The sequence below is a fragment of the Nerophis ophidion genome, linkage group LG03 (genome assembly GCF_033978795.1).
Source record: "Nerophis ophidion isolate RoL-2023_Sa linkage group LG03, RoL_Noph_v1.0, whole genome shotgun sequence".
Classification (NCBI taxonomy): domain Eukaryota; kingdom Metazoa; phylum Chordata; class Actinopteri; order Syngnathiformes; family Syngnathidae; genus Nerophis; species Nerophis ophidion.
Genome location: NC_084613.1, coordinates 49794457 through 49812615, shown reverse-complemented (window position 1 = coordinate 49812615; position 18159 = coordinate 49794457). Strand labels below are relative to the sequence as shown.

At 40.7% G+C, this 18159-nt stretch overlaps 1 protein-coding gene across 2 annotated transcripts in view; it reads right to left on the bottom strand.

Moving 5' to 3' along the window:
• mthfd1b (methylenetetrahydrofolate dehydrogenase (NADP+ dependent) 1b) overlaps positions 1-18159 on the bottom strand; it is a 52156-nt gene that overhangs the window by 17328 nt on the left and 16669 nt on the right. For both annotated transcript variants that reach the window (XM_061895500.1, XM_061895499.1), the window contains exons 10-17: positions 16715-16812; positions 16461-16634; positions 13227-13363; positions 13096-13142; positions 12889-12996; positions 6425-6499; positions 6250-6352; positions 6099-6175 (exon numbers count right to left, since the gene is read on the bottom strand). In XM_061895500.1, coding sequence (XP_061751484.1) covers positions 6099-6175; positions 6250-6352; positions 6425-6499; positions 12889-12996; positions 13096-13142; positions 13227-13363; positions 16461-16634; positions 16715-16812 — 819 coding nt within the window. The remainder of the gene's footprint in view (positions 1-6098; positions 6176-6249; positions 6353-6424; positions 6500-12888; positions 12997-13095; positions 13143-13226; positions 13364-16460; positions 16635-16714; positions 16813-18159) is intronic.

Below are 18159 nucleotides of genomic sequence, written 5' to 3'. Positions count from 1 at the left end.
AAGTGGGAGAACTTGCAAAATAGCAGGGTGTTCAAATACTTATTTTCCATCCATTTTCTACCGCTTAATCCCTTTGTGGTAGCTGGTGCCTATCTCAGCTACAATTGGGCGGAAGGCGGGGTACACCCCGGACAAGTCGCTATCTCATCGCAGGAATTATATATATATATATGGGAAAAAAATTGATTCGGATTCAAAATCAATTCTCATTTTTTTTTAAATTGATTTTTGGGGGGATTTTTTTTTTTTTTTTTTTTTTAATTAATCCAAAAAACCACTACACATTAATATCATAACAATGCAATCAAATTCCAAAACCAAACCTGACCCAGCAACACTCAGAACTGCAATAAACAGAGCAATTGAGGAGAGACAAACACGACACAGAACAAAACAAAAGTAGTGAAACAAAAATGATTATCAACAACAGTATCAATATTAGTTATAATTTCAGCATAGCAATGATTAAAAATCCCTCATTTACATTATCGTTAGACATTTATACAAAATAAAAATAAAAACAATAGTGCCACAGTGGCTTACACTTGCATCGCATCTCATAAGCTTGACAACACACTGTGTCCAATGTTTTCACAAAGTTAAAATAAGTCATATTTTTGGTTTGTTTAATAGTTAAAACAAATTTACATTATTGCAATCAGTTGATAAAACATTGTCCTTTATAATTATAAAAGCTTTATTTTAAAAATCTACTACTCTGCTAGCATGTCAGCAGACTGGGGTAGATCCTGCTGAAATCCTATGTATTGAATGAATACAGAATCGTTTTGAATCGGAAAAATATCATTTTTGAATCAAGAATCGATATATTATCGAATCGCGACCCCAAAAATCGATATTGAATCAAATCGTGGGACACCCAAAGATTCGCAGCCCTAATATATATATATATATATATATTAATATGTGTATGTACACATTAGAAAGGTAACTGTAAACGATATAATGATGAACCACGGTTAAATTCCAGACGGTTAGTAATATCGTTTGAATTTTTAATTACCGAAAACATTTATTAATACATTTTAGGCAACACCGCTCACTTCCTGGAAACAGTGTTGCGGTTCCAGCGGCAATTACACAACAGAGCTCCGGAGATTTTCCCTATGAGTAATTGGAGCCGATCGCTTCATTTAATTTCATTTTACTCTACTCGCTTCCACTTCCGTAGCGTGTCGGCGTGCGTTCAAGAGCACATTACTCTTATTAGATGGCGAAATGTGTGGACAATATCGGAGACGGATGCATTTGTCCCAGACAGAAAGTATAAAGCGTAGGAAGAAAAATATTTTGCGGTTTCATTTTAAAAAGGTGCAACACAGATTCCTTCACTCAGCCGCTGTGACTAAAAGATACCATGCAGCAGTTTGTTTTATAGTGTATAGTTAATTCCTGTACAACATATTACTGCTTAAATTCTTAATGGATCTGTCCCGATACAGCATGTACATGTACACACAGTACATGTAAATGGACACAAAATGTACATAACTTTAAAAAAATACTTCTATCAGAAGTTAAAAATAGAGATTGAAGGTACAAGCTGCACGTTGATACTTTAAATGAACAAAAACACAAATGTTTGCCTTTGAATATATGGATAAAATGCATCTATTGCTTTTTTATTAGACATTACAAATTACATTCACAACTTACCCCAACAATGTTTTACCTAACAATCAATAATCCTGATTCACAATCATAATTTCAATATTTATCAAAATAATTTTGATTATTATCTTAGCCATAATCTAGCCGCCCTACATGTAAGACTAAATCTCATATTTGAACACTATTTTTATCTATATGGACAAAAAGTGCAGTTACGTCTTATAGCCATCAGGTGCCAGTAAGGTGCTAACTTGCACAATTTTCACATTTTTAATTATTCATGTTTTTATTTTGTTTCTGCCATATTAGTTTGTTTATAATGCTAGTGTTGCTTTCAAATGAAAATTCAATTTCTACTTGAGATACCTGAAACACAATGTTCTTATTTACAATGTTTTCTTCTACAATGATTTATTCTATAAAGGAAATCATTTAGAATGTGTTGTGTTGATTTTTACATAAAACTTGGTTAGAATATTTCAGTATAAGTACATTTTTGAGGACATGATTTAAACTAGTTCCTTATTCTCTTTTTATTACGTACAATTGTTTGATCAAAACAAAGTCGATAGTACACATTAACTAAACAAAAACAACATCCACTACGGACTACTCATTATGTCTTTTGTGTTAAACATACTTGGCCAATGAAGCTGATTCTGATTTAAATATTTTGTTTTTTGCCTTAAAAGTCATCCTATGTCCAATTACTTTCAGAGTTTGTAAACATTTACATATATATATATATTTTTATATTTTTTTTTTTTTTGAGAAAATAAAAAACCTCTGAACTCTAGTGTTGATCATATTCTAATATTACCCTTGGTATCGACACCACTAGTTTATAGATCGATCTGCCCTCTTACGCGTCATGTACTGTCAGTGAAAATACTGACACACCAACAGTTATATAATCCTCTCTCTAGACCAGTGGTTCTTAACCTTGTTGGAGGTACCGAACCCCACCAGTTTCATATGCGCATTCACCAAACCCTTCTTTAGAGAAAAATAAAAATAAAAATTTTCAAATTCAAGGCAAAGTTATATGTTTTTTTACTGGTGCACAAAATCTACCGTGCATGAACAGCACCTTGTTCAAAGAACAAAACCAACACAGTACATGAACTCACAACAAATTACACACCTGCAACTCAGTGTGACTTCTGCTGTTGCCTTTGAGAGACCAGTTCAGATATGCATGGTGGCTTCACCTTGGCAAGTGCCACTCTCATGTCATTTTAAATGATAAATGATCAAATAAAATTATTTATTTCCATCCAGACATACAATACTAGTACACAGCTCATGAAAAACAATATTTTTTGTTATTGTCATTGTAAGTGGGCCAAAACACTAATATTGGAAAATAATCTCATGGAAATGACAGCAGTCATTTGATTATAATATTTTAAAAATATAATTTGTTATTTAGTCAGGTTTGGGTCAGAGATGTGCTCACATGTGTTCCACTGAATGCTCAAGGAGTTTTTGCATTTGCTCACGCATATGGAAAATTAGAGTTTGTGCTTACGCACCAAACAGCAGTTCAGAGTACCCACCCTTTTTGGGTACACTCGAGGGAGTACTGGAAAGTGCTCCCCCGGGTGATTCCCTTGTCCTACTGGGGGACTTCAACGCTCATGTTGGCAACAACAGTGAAACCTGGAGAGGCGTGATTGGGAAGAATGGCCGCCCGGATCTGAACCCGAGTGGTGTTTTGTTATTGGACTTTTGTGCTCGTCACAGTTTGTCCATAACAAACACCATGTTCAAACAAAAGGGTATCCATATTTGCACTTAGCACCAGGACACCCTAGGCCGCAGTTCCATGATCGACTTTGTAGTTGTGTCATCGGATTTGCGGCCTCATGTTTTGGACATTCGGGTGAAGAGAGGGGCGGAGCTTTCTACTGATCACCACCTGGTGGTGAGTTGGCTGCGATGGTGGGGGAGGATGCCGGACAGACCTGGCAGGCCCAAACACATTGTGAGCATTTGCTGGGAACGTCTCGCAGAGTCTCCTGTCAGAGAAAGTTTCAATTTCCACCTCCGGAAGAACTTTGAACATGTCACGTGGGAGGGGCTGGACATTGAGTCCGAGTGGACTATTGTCGAGGCGGCTGATTGGAGCTGTGGCCGCAAGGTAGTTGGTGCCTGTCGGGGCGGTAATCCGAAAACCCGTTGGTGGACACCAGCGGTGAGGGATGACATCAAGCTGAAAAAGGAGTCCTATCGGGTTCTTTTGACTCATAGGACTCCGGAGGCAGTGGACAGGTACAGACAGGCCAAGCGGTGTGCAGCTTCAGCGGTCGCTGAGGCAAAAACTCGGACATGGGAGGAGTTCGACGAAGCCGTGGAAAACGACTTCCGGACGGCTTCGAAGCGATTCTGGACCACCATCCGCCGCCTCAGGAAGGGGAAGCAGTGCACTATCAACACCGTGTATGGTACGGATGGTGTTTTGCTGACCTCAACTGCGGATGGTGTGGATAGGTGGAAGGAATACTTCGAAGACCTCGTCAATCCCACCAACACGTCTTCCTATGAGGAAGCAGTGCCTGGAAAATCTGTGGTGGGCTCTCCTATTTCTGTGGCTGAGGTTGCTGAGGTAGTTAAAAAGCTCCTCGGTGGCAAGGCCCCAGGGGTGGATGAGATCCGCCCGGAGTTCCTTAAGGCTCTGGGTGTTGTGGGGCTGTCTTGGTTGACAAGACTCTGCAGCATCGCGTGGACATCGGGGGCGGTACCTCTGGATTGGCAGACCGGGGTGGAGGTTCTTCTCTTTACTAAGGGGGACCGGAGGGTGTGTTCCCACTATCGTGGGATCACACTCATCAGCCTTCCCTGTAAGGTTTATTCAGGTGTACTGGAGAGGAGGCTACGCCGGATAGTCGAACCTCGGATTCAGGAGGAACAGTGTGGTTTTCGTCCTGGTCGTGGAACTGTGGACCAACTCTATACTCTTGGCAGGGTTCTTGAGGGTGCATGGGAGTTTGCCGAACTAGTCTACATGTGCTTTGTGGACTTTGAGAAGGCATTTGACCGTCTCCCTCGTGAAGTCTAGTGGGGAGTGCTCAGAGAGTATGGGGTATCGGACTGTCTTATTGTGGCAGTCCGCTCCCTGTACGATCCGTGTCAGAGCTTGGTCCGCATTGCCGGCAGTAAGTCGAACACATTTCCAGTGAGGGTTGGACTCCGCCAAGGCTGTCCTTTGTCACCGATTCTGTTCATAACTTTTATGGACAGAATTTCTAGGCGCAGTCAAGGCGTTGAGGGATTCCGGTTTGGTGGCCGCGGGATTACGTCTCTGCTTTTTGCAGATGATGTGGTCCTGATGGCTTCATCTGGCCGGGATCTTCAGCTCTCACTCGATCGGTTCGCAGCAGAGTGTGAAGCGACCTGAATGAGAATCTGCACCTCCAAGTCCGAGTCCATGGTTCTGGCCCGGAAAAGGGTGGAATGCCATCTCTGGGTTGGGGAGGAGACCCTGCCCCAAGTGGAGGAGTTCAAGTACCTAGGAGTCTTGTTCACGAGTGAGGGAAGAGTGGCTTGTGAGATCGACAGGCGGATCGGTGCGGCGTCTTCAGTAATGCGGACATTGTACCGATCCGTTGTGGTGAAGAAGGAGCTGAGCCGGAAGGCAAAGCTCTCAACTTACCGGTCGATTTACTTTCCCATCCTCACCTATGGTCATGAGCTTTGGGTCATGACCGAAAGGATAAGATCACGGGTACAAGCGGCCGAAATGAGTTTCCTCCGCCGTGTGGCGGGGCTCTCCCTTATAGATAGGGTGAGAAGCTCTAGAGGAGCCAGATGAGGTGGTTTGGGCATCTGGTCAGGATGCCACCAGAACGCCTCCCTAGGGAGGTGTTTAGGGCAGGTCCAACCGGTAGGAGGCCACGGAGAAGACCCAGGACACACTGGGAAGACTATGTCTCCCGGCTGGCCTGGGAACGCCTCGGGATCCCCGGGAAGAGCTAGACAAAGTGGCTGGAGAGAGGGAAGTCTGGGCTTCCCTGCTTAGGCTGCTGCTCCCGCGACTCGACCTCGGATAAGCGGAAAAAGATGGATGGATGGATGGACTTATTAAAATGTAATAAGTTGTTTGAAGCTACTTTAGCAGATAACTTAGTTATAAGCATGCTTGCTCCTGGCTTGCTTTTGGTGTGTAACATGTTTAGCCTTGTCCTCCAGTGATAATGTTACATGATAATGATACTCAAGATACTAAAAATGTCTTTTGGAAACACATAATTAGCTGCTAGCCATGTTCTAGCCAGGGGACTGAAAATAAATACCTCTCACCATCAAGCATTGCAAATATAGTAATAATTATTAATATTATACCATAGCAGATGCTAACAACACAAATGTATTGTAATGGTGTAAAGTACCCAGTTTTTGCATATTTCACAGTTTTTACCACTTGCTGAAAAAAATGCTGAATAAGAGGATTATTTTCTTTTTACCTCTCTTGTGAAGCCTTTTTCAGTAGGCGACTGTCCAATTGTGATCTTCCGGAGGAATCGATCGTTAGTATCCAGAACTAAATACACACAAAAACCACATGATATTTCAATAAAAGACAAAAGACACGGTATTTAAAATTTAAGTTTTCACCTCTCTGCCACGTCACTGAGCTCGGCTCAATATCTAAACGGGCAAAGCGGGTGATCTCCTCCTCGGTCAAGGTGGTGGGATCGGTTTTGTCAATTCCCAGTTTCTGAATAAAAGCACAAAAAGTGAGTGTGACATTATAGTGCTGACAAGACACGGAAGTGAAACGATCGCTTACTTTTAGTCTGTTGATCTGAACAGGGGAGAACTTCCTCTGTCCTCCACTAAGTGGGACCAAGCGATTGTATAGAGCCTTAAACATACATAGGAACAAAGACAACAGTGATTACTTGTGTAAGTGCGTGTAAATGGGCACCATTACCATCACCACCAACGTCCCACTGGGGTGACTTTTTCCCTGCCCATATGTGCGCTCTGTACCGAGGATGTCGTTGTGGTTTGTGCAGGTTGATTGATTGGTGTCAATTTAAAGGGTAGTAAGCAGCCTGAAAAACTAGCTAGGTATCGGTGCTTCAATTTGGTGCTTAGCACACTGAAATGAGGCAAAAATTAGGTAAGTAGCACCTGGACAGAGTCAAATAGAGAATTACATTCTTTTTTAACTTTATTGCCGACTGCAACACACCAAAGTATGTGGAAGACAGACTTTAAGGGGTTTGAGGAGCAGTGTGTGTGGGAGTTTTGTTGGGTTGAGGCGGTGTAGGTCACATCGGGTATAGGTGGCTGTGTGCACACGGTGGGTGAGTGAGGGTAGAGGAGGAAAGAGACTTTGGGTGCCATACGCTTTGTTTACTGCTTTTTTTGCTGCTACATTTTGACTTGTTTGTAACATTTTTCATTAGATTCTTGCCATCTTATTTTGTACACATTAAACACGTTTAAAAAGTATTCATGTGAAGAGCATTATTCAGGAAAAAGACTCATTCCTATCCCACCAACACTTTCTCATTATCCACCAACTACAGACATTATGAACATTTATGAACACAGGAACTATGTGTTAAATATGGTGAATAAACACGACGTCTATTCTGGTTCACAACTTTTAATCAACTCCCGCACAGAGGAAAAACCGGAAACACGTTTTCCTTCCCGCCAATCAACACTGCGCATGCGTTAACTCCGTATCCCGCCCATAAACACTGCGCATGTGTTAACCCAGTATATGGAGAAACATGTTAACAATCTCCCTATCTTTTATATAAAAAAAATAAATGGCACATGTTTCTTAAGAACAAATACATGTCTTTTTAAACAACAGAAACAATACAATCAACACATGTTTCTTAAGAACAAATACAAGTCTTTTTAAACAGAAACAATACAATCAACTTAGGTAAGAACCCATTTTCCTTCACTCAATGCTTTCAAAAGCATCAAGGGTGATGCCCCCTTTTTCGTAAGACAGTCAGCCAGTTGAGCTTTTGTTGCTGACCAAAGTACCTTTTGTATTTTTTTGTTGTGAATAAGTTCTTTGATGCCACTTATATATAACCGAAGCCTTTTCTCTGTTACCTGTTTTGTTGATCGAAGAGCATCATAGAGAGAATGATTATCAGTCACACAAAGTAACGCTGGAGCATTTAGACCAGCGGTGCCAGTAGTGAGCTCAGAATAGAGGGTGGCAAGAAACACTGCATTGTCTATTCCATCCGACATGGCCAGAGTTTCTCCGGCAAGGGTGCTTCGCACCACACGTCAAATTCTCTTGGACTGCCAGAAAAGGGGGGAGAATTTACCTCCTTTTCCCATTAGGGTGATCAACATGCCCCCTTGTGTACCTCCATCAGGAAGATTTCCTAATGAAGCATCGCTGAATACAGTTAGGTTTAAGGCAGTATCATTTCCCAAATGTTGAAATTTTAAAGTCACTTTTTCAGCTTTAAGTTTACGAACTAACTTATTAGCATTGTGAATTGATTGCACAGTCGCATTCTTTAGACTAGATGCCAGACAACAAGAATCAAACATTACGTCAGGTCTTGTCTGTTTTGCAACCCAGAGTATCTGTCCTATTTTTGATCTGAGTTGTTCTTTTTCTGTTTCATTAAGAGGAGCATCTCTTTCTAGAGCACGGACTGGCTGTAAGTGAATGGGATGCAGACTTTCAATGTAGCTGTGCTGATGCAACTGTACAGAATCATTAACAGTTTCAATATCCATTCCCAAATAGCAGAAATTGTCATGTTCCTCACGTCCCACTTGGAACTCAGACTTCAGTTTAGGGATCACATTTTCTGAAAAGTTTGATGAGCCTGCCCACATAAAATCATCTACATGACATGCGAGTACACCTGTCACTGTGTTTTCATCATCCAGCCAATAAAATACTGCTGGGTCTACCTGTGACACTTTACCGCCTGTGCTCAGTATGATTTCCTTCACCTTGTTGTACCAGTAGAGAGATGCATCAGCAAGTCCATACACACACTTCTTTAGTTTCCAAATAACCCCCTTACAGTTAGCTTCTGGAGGAGGGTTGACATAAATGTCTCTCGACAACTCCATACCCTGTAAAAAGGCAGACTTAATGTCCATGGAATGGACTTTCCAATGATTTTTGACAAATGACACTTAGCAATAGCCTTAGAGATTCAGAAGCACAGGTTGGTGAATCTTTTTGTAGATTTTTTAAATTAAGTTCTTCAAACCCCCTTGCTACAAGTCTGGCTTTGGGTACAATACCAGTGTCACTTTCTTTGAGACTACAGACCCACCTAGTGGAGATACACTTTTGTCCTGTATTTTCAGTCTCTTCAAAAACATTATTGCTTTTCCAGCTTTCTATCTCTGCCTGTTTGGCTGCATCAAATGATATGTCTTTTGTTATGAGTACATCAGCCTCCCCGACAGCTGACTCAGTGTTAAGATGCTGTACACACGACATGTCAACAGCCTCTTTTAGTCCAGTACTGCCATCCGGCTCAATATGCTGCACATTATACCAGTTTTTATAGGTTCCCGTTGCTTTACCTGCTCTACTGAGTACTTTAGCCCTACATGTTACACTTGTATCTCTTTTCACGTAAGTTACAATCTGTCCTGTTTTTAACTTCACATTAGAAGCAGGGAGAAGATTATCACAGGCACTGTGATTCATTTGAGGTGCATCACTTTGAATTACACCTTCACTTGTGTTTCCCTCTCCATCACTGTCATGTTCACTTTCACTGTCTGTGTTTTTTTCATTATCTGAGCTACATGATGGTATGTGTAAAGCATCTGTGTCACTATAAGCGGTTATGTTCTCTTCATGTTTTTCACATCCTGTTTCAGTGTGAACTTTACTTTGTGTAATTTCCTTGTCTTTAATCTGTGTGTGCACCTTATTAAGTCGTGAATGATAAACTCTAACTAGAATACCTCCATGTCTTACAAACACAACAGCTCCATCTTGACCAATCACCACTCCTGGTCCCTTCCACTCTGCACTATCTCCTCGTTTATAGTAAACCTTTTCTCCTGTGTCATATTTTTCATCTGTGTGTCTAAGCTGTTTTCTTAATGCCCTTCTTATCCTCTCTGAACATTAAACTTCAGTAAAAGCCTTCCTTGAGGCATGCAGAGCTGATATGTGTTCTCCTACTCTTGTGCTCACTGTAGTGCCCTCTAGTGCAGGTAGCTCATTTACCAATACATTGGGAAGATTAGGATTTTGACCAAATACCAGTTGATGTGGACTATAACCATGTACACTGTGCATGCAGTTCTTAGCCATTAAGGCCCAGTCCAAGGCAGTACTCCAGTCACAATCTTTTTCGTGTTTAACTTTCTGGATGATGTTCGTGAATGTCTGATTATGACGTTCCAACAGTCCGTTGCTCCATGGGCTGTATCCTGCGGTTGTCTTGATCTCGATATTGAAGTTTTCTGCCATGTCCCTGAACTCTACATTGTTAAATTCTCCTCCGTTGTCACTGAAGAGCTTCTTGGGAGGACCATGGACAATTATCCATGTGTGGATGAAAGAGTTGACAATTACAGAAGATTTCTTGGTTTTCACAATATTTCCAGCGCTGAAACGTGTGAAATGGTCCATTATATGTAAATACCAAATGCCTGACTCAAGCTCGTGCAGGTCCACCGCCACAGTTTCATTGTATTCCGAAGCAAGAGGCAAACCAACAGCTGGCTTTGGCTTTGTCTTGCTATATCTTTGGCACGTGTGACATGCATCCACTATTTGTTGCAAAATATTGAGACAGTCCTGGTCTTTGTTCCCTGAACTTTGAATTAGCCTATGCAGGCGATCTGCTGATGCATGGCCAAATTGTCTGTGAAGTTTGAGGAGGACCTTGTTCTTCTCGATTGTGGACATGTTTTCTGTTACAATCAGGACTTCATCTTCAGCACATAAATCTTGAATCTGATATTCCATGTCATCTTTGTCTCTTATGTCTACACAGTTATGTCCTGAGCTGGTAAACTGAAGAGGTATCTGCTGCTTAAACATCACTACCCTGTCGTTTTCTATGTCTAACGTAGTTCCTGCCTTTTTTAATGATGTTTTACTCAGCAGGAGTGGAATATTGACTTTGACAACTTCTGTCTCAATGTTACACTTTGTCCATCCTATTTTAGCAGGTAGATGCACTTTTCTGGTGGAATGAATCACATTTCCATCTCCAAAACGAAACATTCTGTTGCTAGACCTTTCTGTACTTCTTAGCTTATTTACCTGCTTTTCATTGAGATTATGTACAAAACTTTCAAGCCACTTTTCTCGACACACTGTGCGAGTGCAGGCGGTGTCTATGATGGCTGAGCTTGCTGCTTCAGTCATAAAAATCTCAGCTTTAGACTGGGGATCATACGTTAACAGCGTGATATTAACTTCATCCAAATTGTCATTTTCAGTCAATCTTACTTGTTCGTGCTTTTTGTGCGGGCAGTCCTTTGCCCAGTGGCATGTGCTTTGACAGACGGCACATCGTGATCGTTTACCGTACTTATCCAGTGGGTTTGTACCCGGTAACGGCGTCACCGATCTTCGTTGACCACGTGGAAACGGTGTGTTTGGTCTTCCTCTCCATTGTGGCTGTTCTGTGAGGAAAGCTGCGTCCTGGTTCAGTTGTATCTCGCTTGACTTGCCCGTTGTTTTACCTCCGAATATCCGTTTGAGAGCGGACTTCATTGACGAGAAGCTTAGCTCCGTGTTAGCCGTCAGTGCTAGCTGCCTGTCTTTCCCATCGAGGCAGGCTGTGTCAAGAAGTTTGAAGGCTAACACCGCATCAGGGAGTGTCATATTGTACATTTTCATCTGGTTGTGGCGCTGTTCAAAGTCAATAATATAGTCCACCATTGAAACGGAAATATTTTTGGTGATGCGGTCGAAGTACGTGTACGCTTCATATGCACGATCGTCATCCAGTTTTGCAAATAATGTCGTCATACCGTTGTCATTGTCCAACTCCTCCGCAGATATCTCCATTGCGATTTCTCTGGCTCTCCCTTCAAGTCCCAAAGCCACAGCCAGTGCTTGCTTTTTCTTATTGAGTTCTGTAACGCGCATCCAAATGTTAACTTCATTTTTCCAGCACTCGTATGGCTTGGACTCGTCAAACCTCGGCGGTATTTTATAGTTTGCAGCCATCCTCAACCATCCTCTGCTACCAATGTTAAATATGGTGAATAAACACGACGTCTATTCTGGTTCACAACTTTTAATCAACTCCCGCACAGAGGAAAAACCGGAAACACTTTTTCCTTCCCGCCAATCAACACTGCGCATGCGTTAATTCCGTATCCCGCCCATAAACACTGCGCATGCGTTAACCCAGTATATGGAGAAACATGTTAACATTATGGATGTCAATATTAAAACACAACCGCCCCGTTAGACAAACTTAATTTTGCTCATCCAATACATGACTTTTGCATGTAGAATTATGGTAGAGGTTTAGTCGAAGAGCTTTGTGCGAGTCCACCATTTTCACCGAGTTGTCGTCCAAAGTTTTAGTCAATAAGTTCCTTATTTTCCTCTATCCTCTTGTTGTAGGCCGGGGGGGCTAAACCATGTACACCAAAATCTTCTGCTGTTGCCATTTCTAATACAAATGTGCGTATATCTGTGACTCAATATGGAAACGCTAAAAACTACAACATGGCTGAATGTCTGGAGAAGCAGTCAAAGGGTCCTTGCCCTGGAGGAGGACTTTGCCACGTAAATAAGAGCGCTCACACAACGGTGCATTTTGAAGAGACAGTCAGAAAGTGCTTAAAGATGTTCTGCAAAACAAAATCTATTCTAAATTTGGATCAAAGAACCACCAATACATGATATGTAGACCACAAGGTATAGCTCGGTTGGTAGAGCGGCCGTGCCAGCAACTTAAAAGATTGCAGGTTCGATCCCCTCTTCCACCATCCTAGTAACTGCCGTTGTGTCCTTGGGCAAGACACTTTACCCACCCTCCTCCCAGTGCCACCTACACTGGTTTAAAAAATTAGATATTGGGTTTCACTATGTACAGCGCTTTGAGTCACTAAAGAAAAAGCGCTATATAAATATAATTCACTTCACTTCACAAGGAAGTACTGTAAATGTAGAAGAAAAATCATAATATGACTCCTTTAGCCACCGGCACTGTTTCAAAAGTATTCATGTAACACCAGTATTAGATCATATATAAACAATTATGTACTGATTATGTTTTATCAATCTCAGGCAAAAGAAATCACCTTGTCAGTTTGTGTTGACTCATGGAACATGCGGGCATCGATGGCAGCAGCCACCAAGTTGTTGGCCGCTGTGATGGCGTGGATGTCTCCCGTGAGATGGAGGTTGAACTTAAAAGAAAAGATATAAGATAAATATATCTATATATAATAATACAGTTTATGTTTGGACTAGCAGCAAGCTTCTATCTTGAAGAAGCCAGTAGGTACCTCTTCCATCGGTATGACTTGAGAATATCCACCTCCTGCAGCACCACCTGTGAACATAAAGCAAACCTTTTGGTACTTGTAGCACTTAAGTTTCCCATTTCAGTAGCTTCAAATTATTGCTAAAAGATCACCTTTAATGCCAAACGTGGGTCCCTGTGAAGGCTGGCGGACGTTAGCAAAAACATTGAGCTTCATGTGGGCCCCCATTGCTTGGACCAGGCCGATGGTTGTGGTGCTCTTTCCCTCCCCCAGTGGAGTTGGTGTAATACTGTTCACAGAATATTATGTCAGCTACAACATAAGGTGCAGTTTCACCTAAAACGATTCAGCCACCATTGTAAATTATATTTTTCTCCAAAGTTTATAAAAGCTTGGATTTAAATAGTGCAGCAACCATAATGTTATAAATGATTGCCATATATTGAATGATTTGTAATTCTAAATTAAAATGGGTTTAAATAATTAATGCAAATGTTTACCGGCATCATCTATTGCAAACCCATACATGATCGGAATTGATTGCATGTGGTCAGTAGTGATTGCCGGTCACAAAGTAATTGATATTAACAATAACCAATAGGTTTATTACTGTGGTAGTGATTGGTGGTACTGTTGGTGTCATAAACCATATACAATTGTCCTTTTTCTTGTTTTTGTACGTGTATTTTACAAGCATTCTAAGTTAGTCTGTGTCAAAGAAACAGAAATACTAAGAATTTAATTGCTCAGTTTAACCAGTGTGTTATAACTGGGCATCAAAATAAAATATTAAAATCTTAAAGAGGACATATGATTAATTTAGTCTTTTCTGACCTAAAAATGCTTTTACAATGTTGGATACTCGTTTTAAACAATATCAATTATACAAAAGGTTATGCATTTTAACGTGAACTTGCACACAGTTTGGGATGCCTCTGCCTCTACTGAACATCATTACGTCAACGCAAGTTGGAAAAATTAAATTAGACATGAAGTATAAATTAGCTCTCAGAGATTAAGGAGCTCCACCACCTCGGCTTGAGGCTTTGAGGAAACACATGGCGTAGTGGGTAGAGCAGCCGTGTGGGGAAACCTGAGGGTTGCAGGTTCGCTCCCCACCTCTTGACATCCTAATCGCTGCCGTTGTGTCCTTGGGCAGGAAACTTCACCCTTTACCCCAGCGCCACCCACACTGGTGAATGAATGATAGGTGGTGGTCGGAGGGGTCGTAACCGCAAACTGGCAGCCACGCTGCCGTCAGTCTACCCCAGGGTAGCTGTGGCTATGAAAGTTCCTTACCACCACCAGGTGTGGATGAATCAATCAATCAATCAATGTTTACTTATATAGCCCTAAATCACTAGTGTCTCAAAGGGCTGCACAAACCACTACGACATCCTCGGTAGGCCCACATAAGGATGAGGAAAACTCACACCCAGTAGGACATCGGTGACAATAATGACCCAGTGGGACGTCGGTGACAATGATGACTATGAGAACCTAGGAGAGGAGGAAAGCAACGGATGTCGAGCGGGTCTAACATGATACTGTGAAAGTTCAATCCATAATGGATCCAACACAGTCGCGAGAGTCCAGTCCAAAGCGGATCCAACACAGCAGCGAGAGTCCCGTTCACAGCGAAGCCAGCAGGAAACCATCCCAAGCGGAGGCGGATCAGCAGCGCAGAGATGTCCCCAGCCGATACACAGGCAAGCAGTACATGGCCACCGGATCGGACCGGACCGGACCCCCTCCACAAGGGAGAGTGGGACATAGAAGAAAAAGAAAAGAAACGGCAGATCAACTGGTCTAAAAAGGGAGTCTATTTAAAGGCTAGAGTATACAAATGAGTTTTAAGGTGAGACTTAAATGCTTCTACTGAGGTGGCATCTCGAACTGTTACCGGGAGGGCATTCCAGAGTACTGGAGCCCGAACGAAAAACGCTCTATAGCCCGCAGACTTTTTTTGGGCTTTGGGAATCACTAATAAGCCGGAGTCCTTTGAACGCAGATTTCTTGCCGGGACATATGGTACAATACAATCGACAAGATAGGATGGAGCTAGACCGTGTAGTATTTTATACGTAAGTAGTAAAACCTTAAAGTCACATCTTAAGTGCACAGGAAGTCAGTGCAGGTGAGCCAGTACAGGCGTAATGTGATCAAACTTTCTTGTTCTTGTCAAAAGTCTAGCAGCCGCATTTTGTACCAACTGTAATCTTTTAATGCTAGACATGGGGAGACCCGAAAATAATAAGTTACAGTAGTCGAGGCGAGATGTAACAAACGCATGGATAATGATCTCAGCGTCTTTAGTGGACAGAATGGAGCGAATTTTAGCGATATTACGGAGATGAAAGAAGGCTGTTTTAGTAACGCTTTTAATGTGTGCCTCAAAGGAGAGAGTTGGGTCGAAGATAATACCCAGATTCTTTACCGTGTCGCCTTGTTTAATTGTTTGGTTGTCAAATGTTAGAGTTGTATTATTAAATAGAGTTCGGTGTCTAGCAGGACCGATAATCAGCACTTCCGTTTTTTTGGCGTTGAGTTGCAAAAAGTTAGCGGACATCCATTGTTTAATTTCATTAAGACACGCCTCCAGCTGTCTACAATCCGGCGTGTTGGTCAGCTTTAGGGGCATGTAGAGTTGGGTGTCATCAGCATAACAGTGAAAGCTAACACCGTATTTGCGTATGATGTCACCTAGCGGCAGCATGTAGATGCTGAAGAGTGCAGGGCCAAGGACCGAACCCTGGGGAACTCCACACGTTACCTTAACGTAGTCCGAGGTCACATTGTTATGGGAGACACACTGCATCCTATCAGTAAGATAAGAGTTAAACCAAGACAGGGTTAAGTCTGACATAATGATGGGTTCTCACTTCTGTGGAGCACTTTGAGTGTCTAGAAAAGCGCTATGAAAATCTAATCCATTATTTTACTATTGTTATTGCACAAAAGGTAGGATTAAGTCTTACTTTCATCTTATCTTGGCATGTGCATAATAACACTGACATGTAATGACATCAATTTTTATATATATATATACACACACACACTCACATACACAAACACAGTGTACATTATCAAAAGATAAATTATGATTTGGAGATTTGTTATTCAAATGTAAAGTGCAATACAAATAAAATATATTATTACTTTTGGAAATAGGTGGGGTCATGGTTTCATTTGCAATCTGGGAATGCCACCAGAATTTAAGAAGATGTAGATGAACTCAATAAGCAGGCTATAAAAGTGAAACATGTATACCAAAGCATATCCAATACGTATTATCTAGACCACAAGGAAGTATTTGCCAACAGGCTTTAAAGTGAAAAATATGTAAAGTCAAAGAGCACCGTAGGGAAGGGAAAAGTGATGCATACCCAGTGACCACGACATATTTGCCGTCTGGCTGTGCCTGCAGCCGCTTGATTATACTCAGTTGAACTTTGGCCTTGGTTTTGCCATAAAGCTCCAGCTCATCTGAAAGCAGGCCTACTTCCTTTGCCAGGCGGTCAATAGGCTTAGGTACACAGGAGCGAGAAATCATAATGTCGCTGTTCCAAAAATGACACAAAAATACAATTATTCCATCATCCTGCTTGTGAACAATTGAACAGTAGATGTGGTGAAATACCTTGGCACAGGCTTTTGGATGTTGAGTTTGGTGTTGGAAATACTCCATTGACCTGGTTGATGGCTCTCCAAGAAACGCTTTGCACTCAGTACTGTATTCTACACACACACAAAGAAACAAATCCAGGAGTCAGTCTAGTGCAGGGGTCACCAACCTTTTTGAAACCAAGAGCTACTTTTTGGGTACTGATTAATGCGAAGGGCTACCACTTTGATACACACTTAAATAAATTGCGAGAAATAGCCAATTTGCTCAATTTATCTTTAATATATATATATATATATATATATATATATATATATATATATATATATATATATATGAATTGGTATTTCTGTCTGTCATTCCGTCGTACATTTTTTTCCTTTACGGAAAGTTTTTTGTAGGGAATAAATGATGAAAAAAACACTTAATTGAACGGTTTAAAAGAGGAGAAAACAGGAAAAAAATGAAAATTAAATTTTGAAACATAGTTTATCTTCAATTTCAACCTTTTAAAATTCAAAATTCAACCGAAAAAAATTGAGAAGAACTAGGTATTTCGAATCTTTTTGAAAAAATTCAAAAAAAAATTTATGGAACATCATTAGTAATTTTTCCTGATTAAAATGTATTTTAGAATTTTAATGACATGTTTTAAATAGGTTAAAATCAAATTCGCACTTTGTTAGAATATCTAAGAAATTGGACCAAGCTATATTTCTAACGAGGACAAATCATTATTTCTTCTAGATTTTCCAGAACAAAAATTTTAAAAGAAATTCAAAAGACTTTGAAATAAGATTTAAATTGGATTCTACAGATTTTCTAGATTTGCCAGAATAAGTTTTTTGAATTTTAATCATAAATTTGAAGAAATATTTCACAAATATTATTTGTCGAAAAAACAGAAGCTAAATTGAAGAATTAAATTAAAATGTATTTATTATCATTTACAATAAAAAAAAATAAAATACTTGAACATTGATTTAATTTGTCAGGAAAGAAGAGGAAGGAATTTAAAAGGTAAAAAAGGTATATGAGTTTAAAAATCCTTGAATTTTTTTTAAGGTTGTATTTTTTCTCTAAAATTGTCTTTCTGAAAGTTATAGGAAGCAAAGTAAAAAAATAAAATAATTTTTTTTAAACAAGTGAAGACCAAGTCTTTAAAATATTTTCTTGGATTTTCAAATTCTATTTGAGTTTTGTCTCTCTTAGAATTAAAAATGTTGAGCAAAGCGAGACCAGCTTGCTAGTAAATAAATAAAATGTAAAAAATAGAGGCAGCTCATTGGTAAGTGCTGCTATTTGAGCTATTTTTAGAACAGGCCAGCGGGCTACTCATCTGGTCCTTACGGGCTACCTGATGCCCGCGGGCACCGCGTTGGTGACCACTAGTCTAGTGTCTTTGGCTGAGGGATTGAAAATTAAGATATTTGGTTTCTTTTACTTCATGCAAAAAGTTT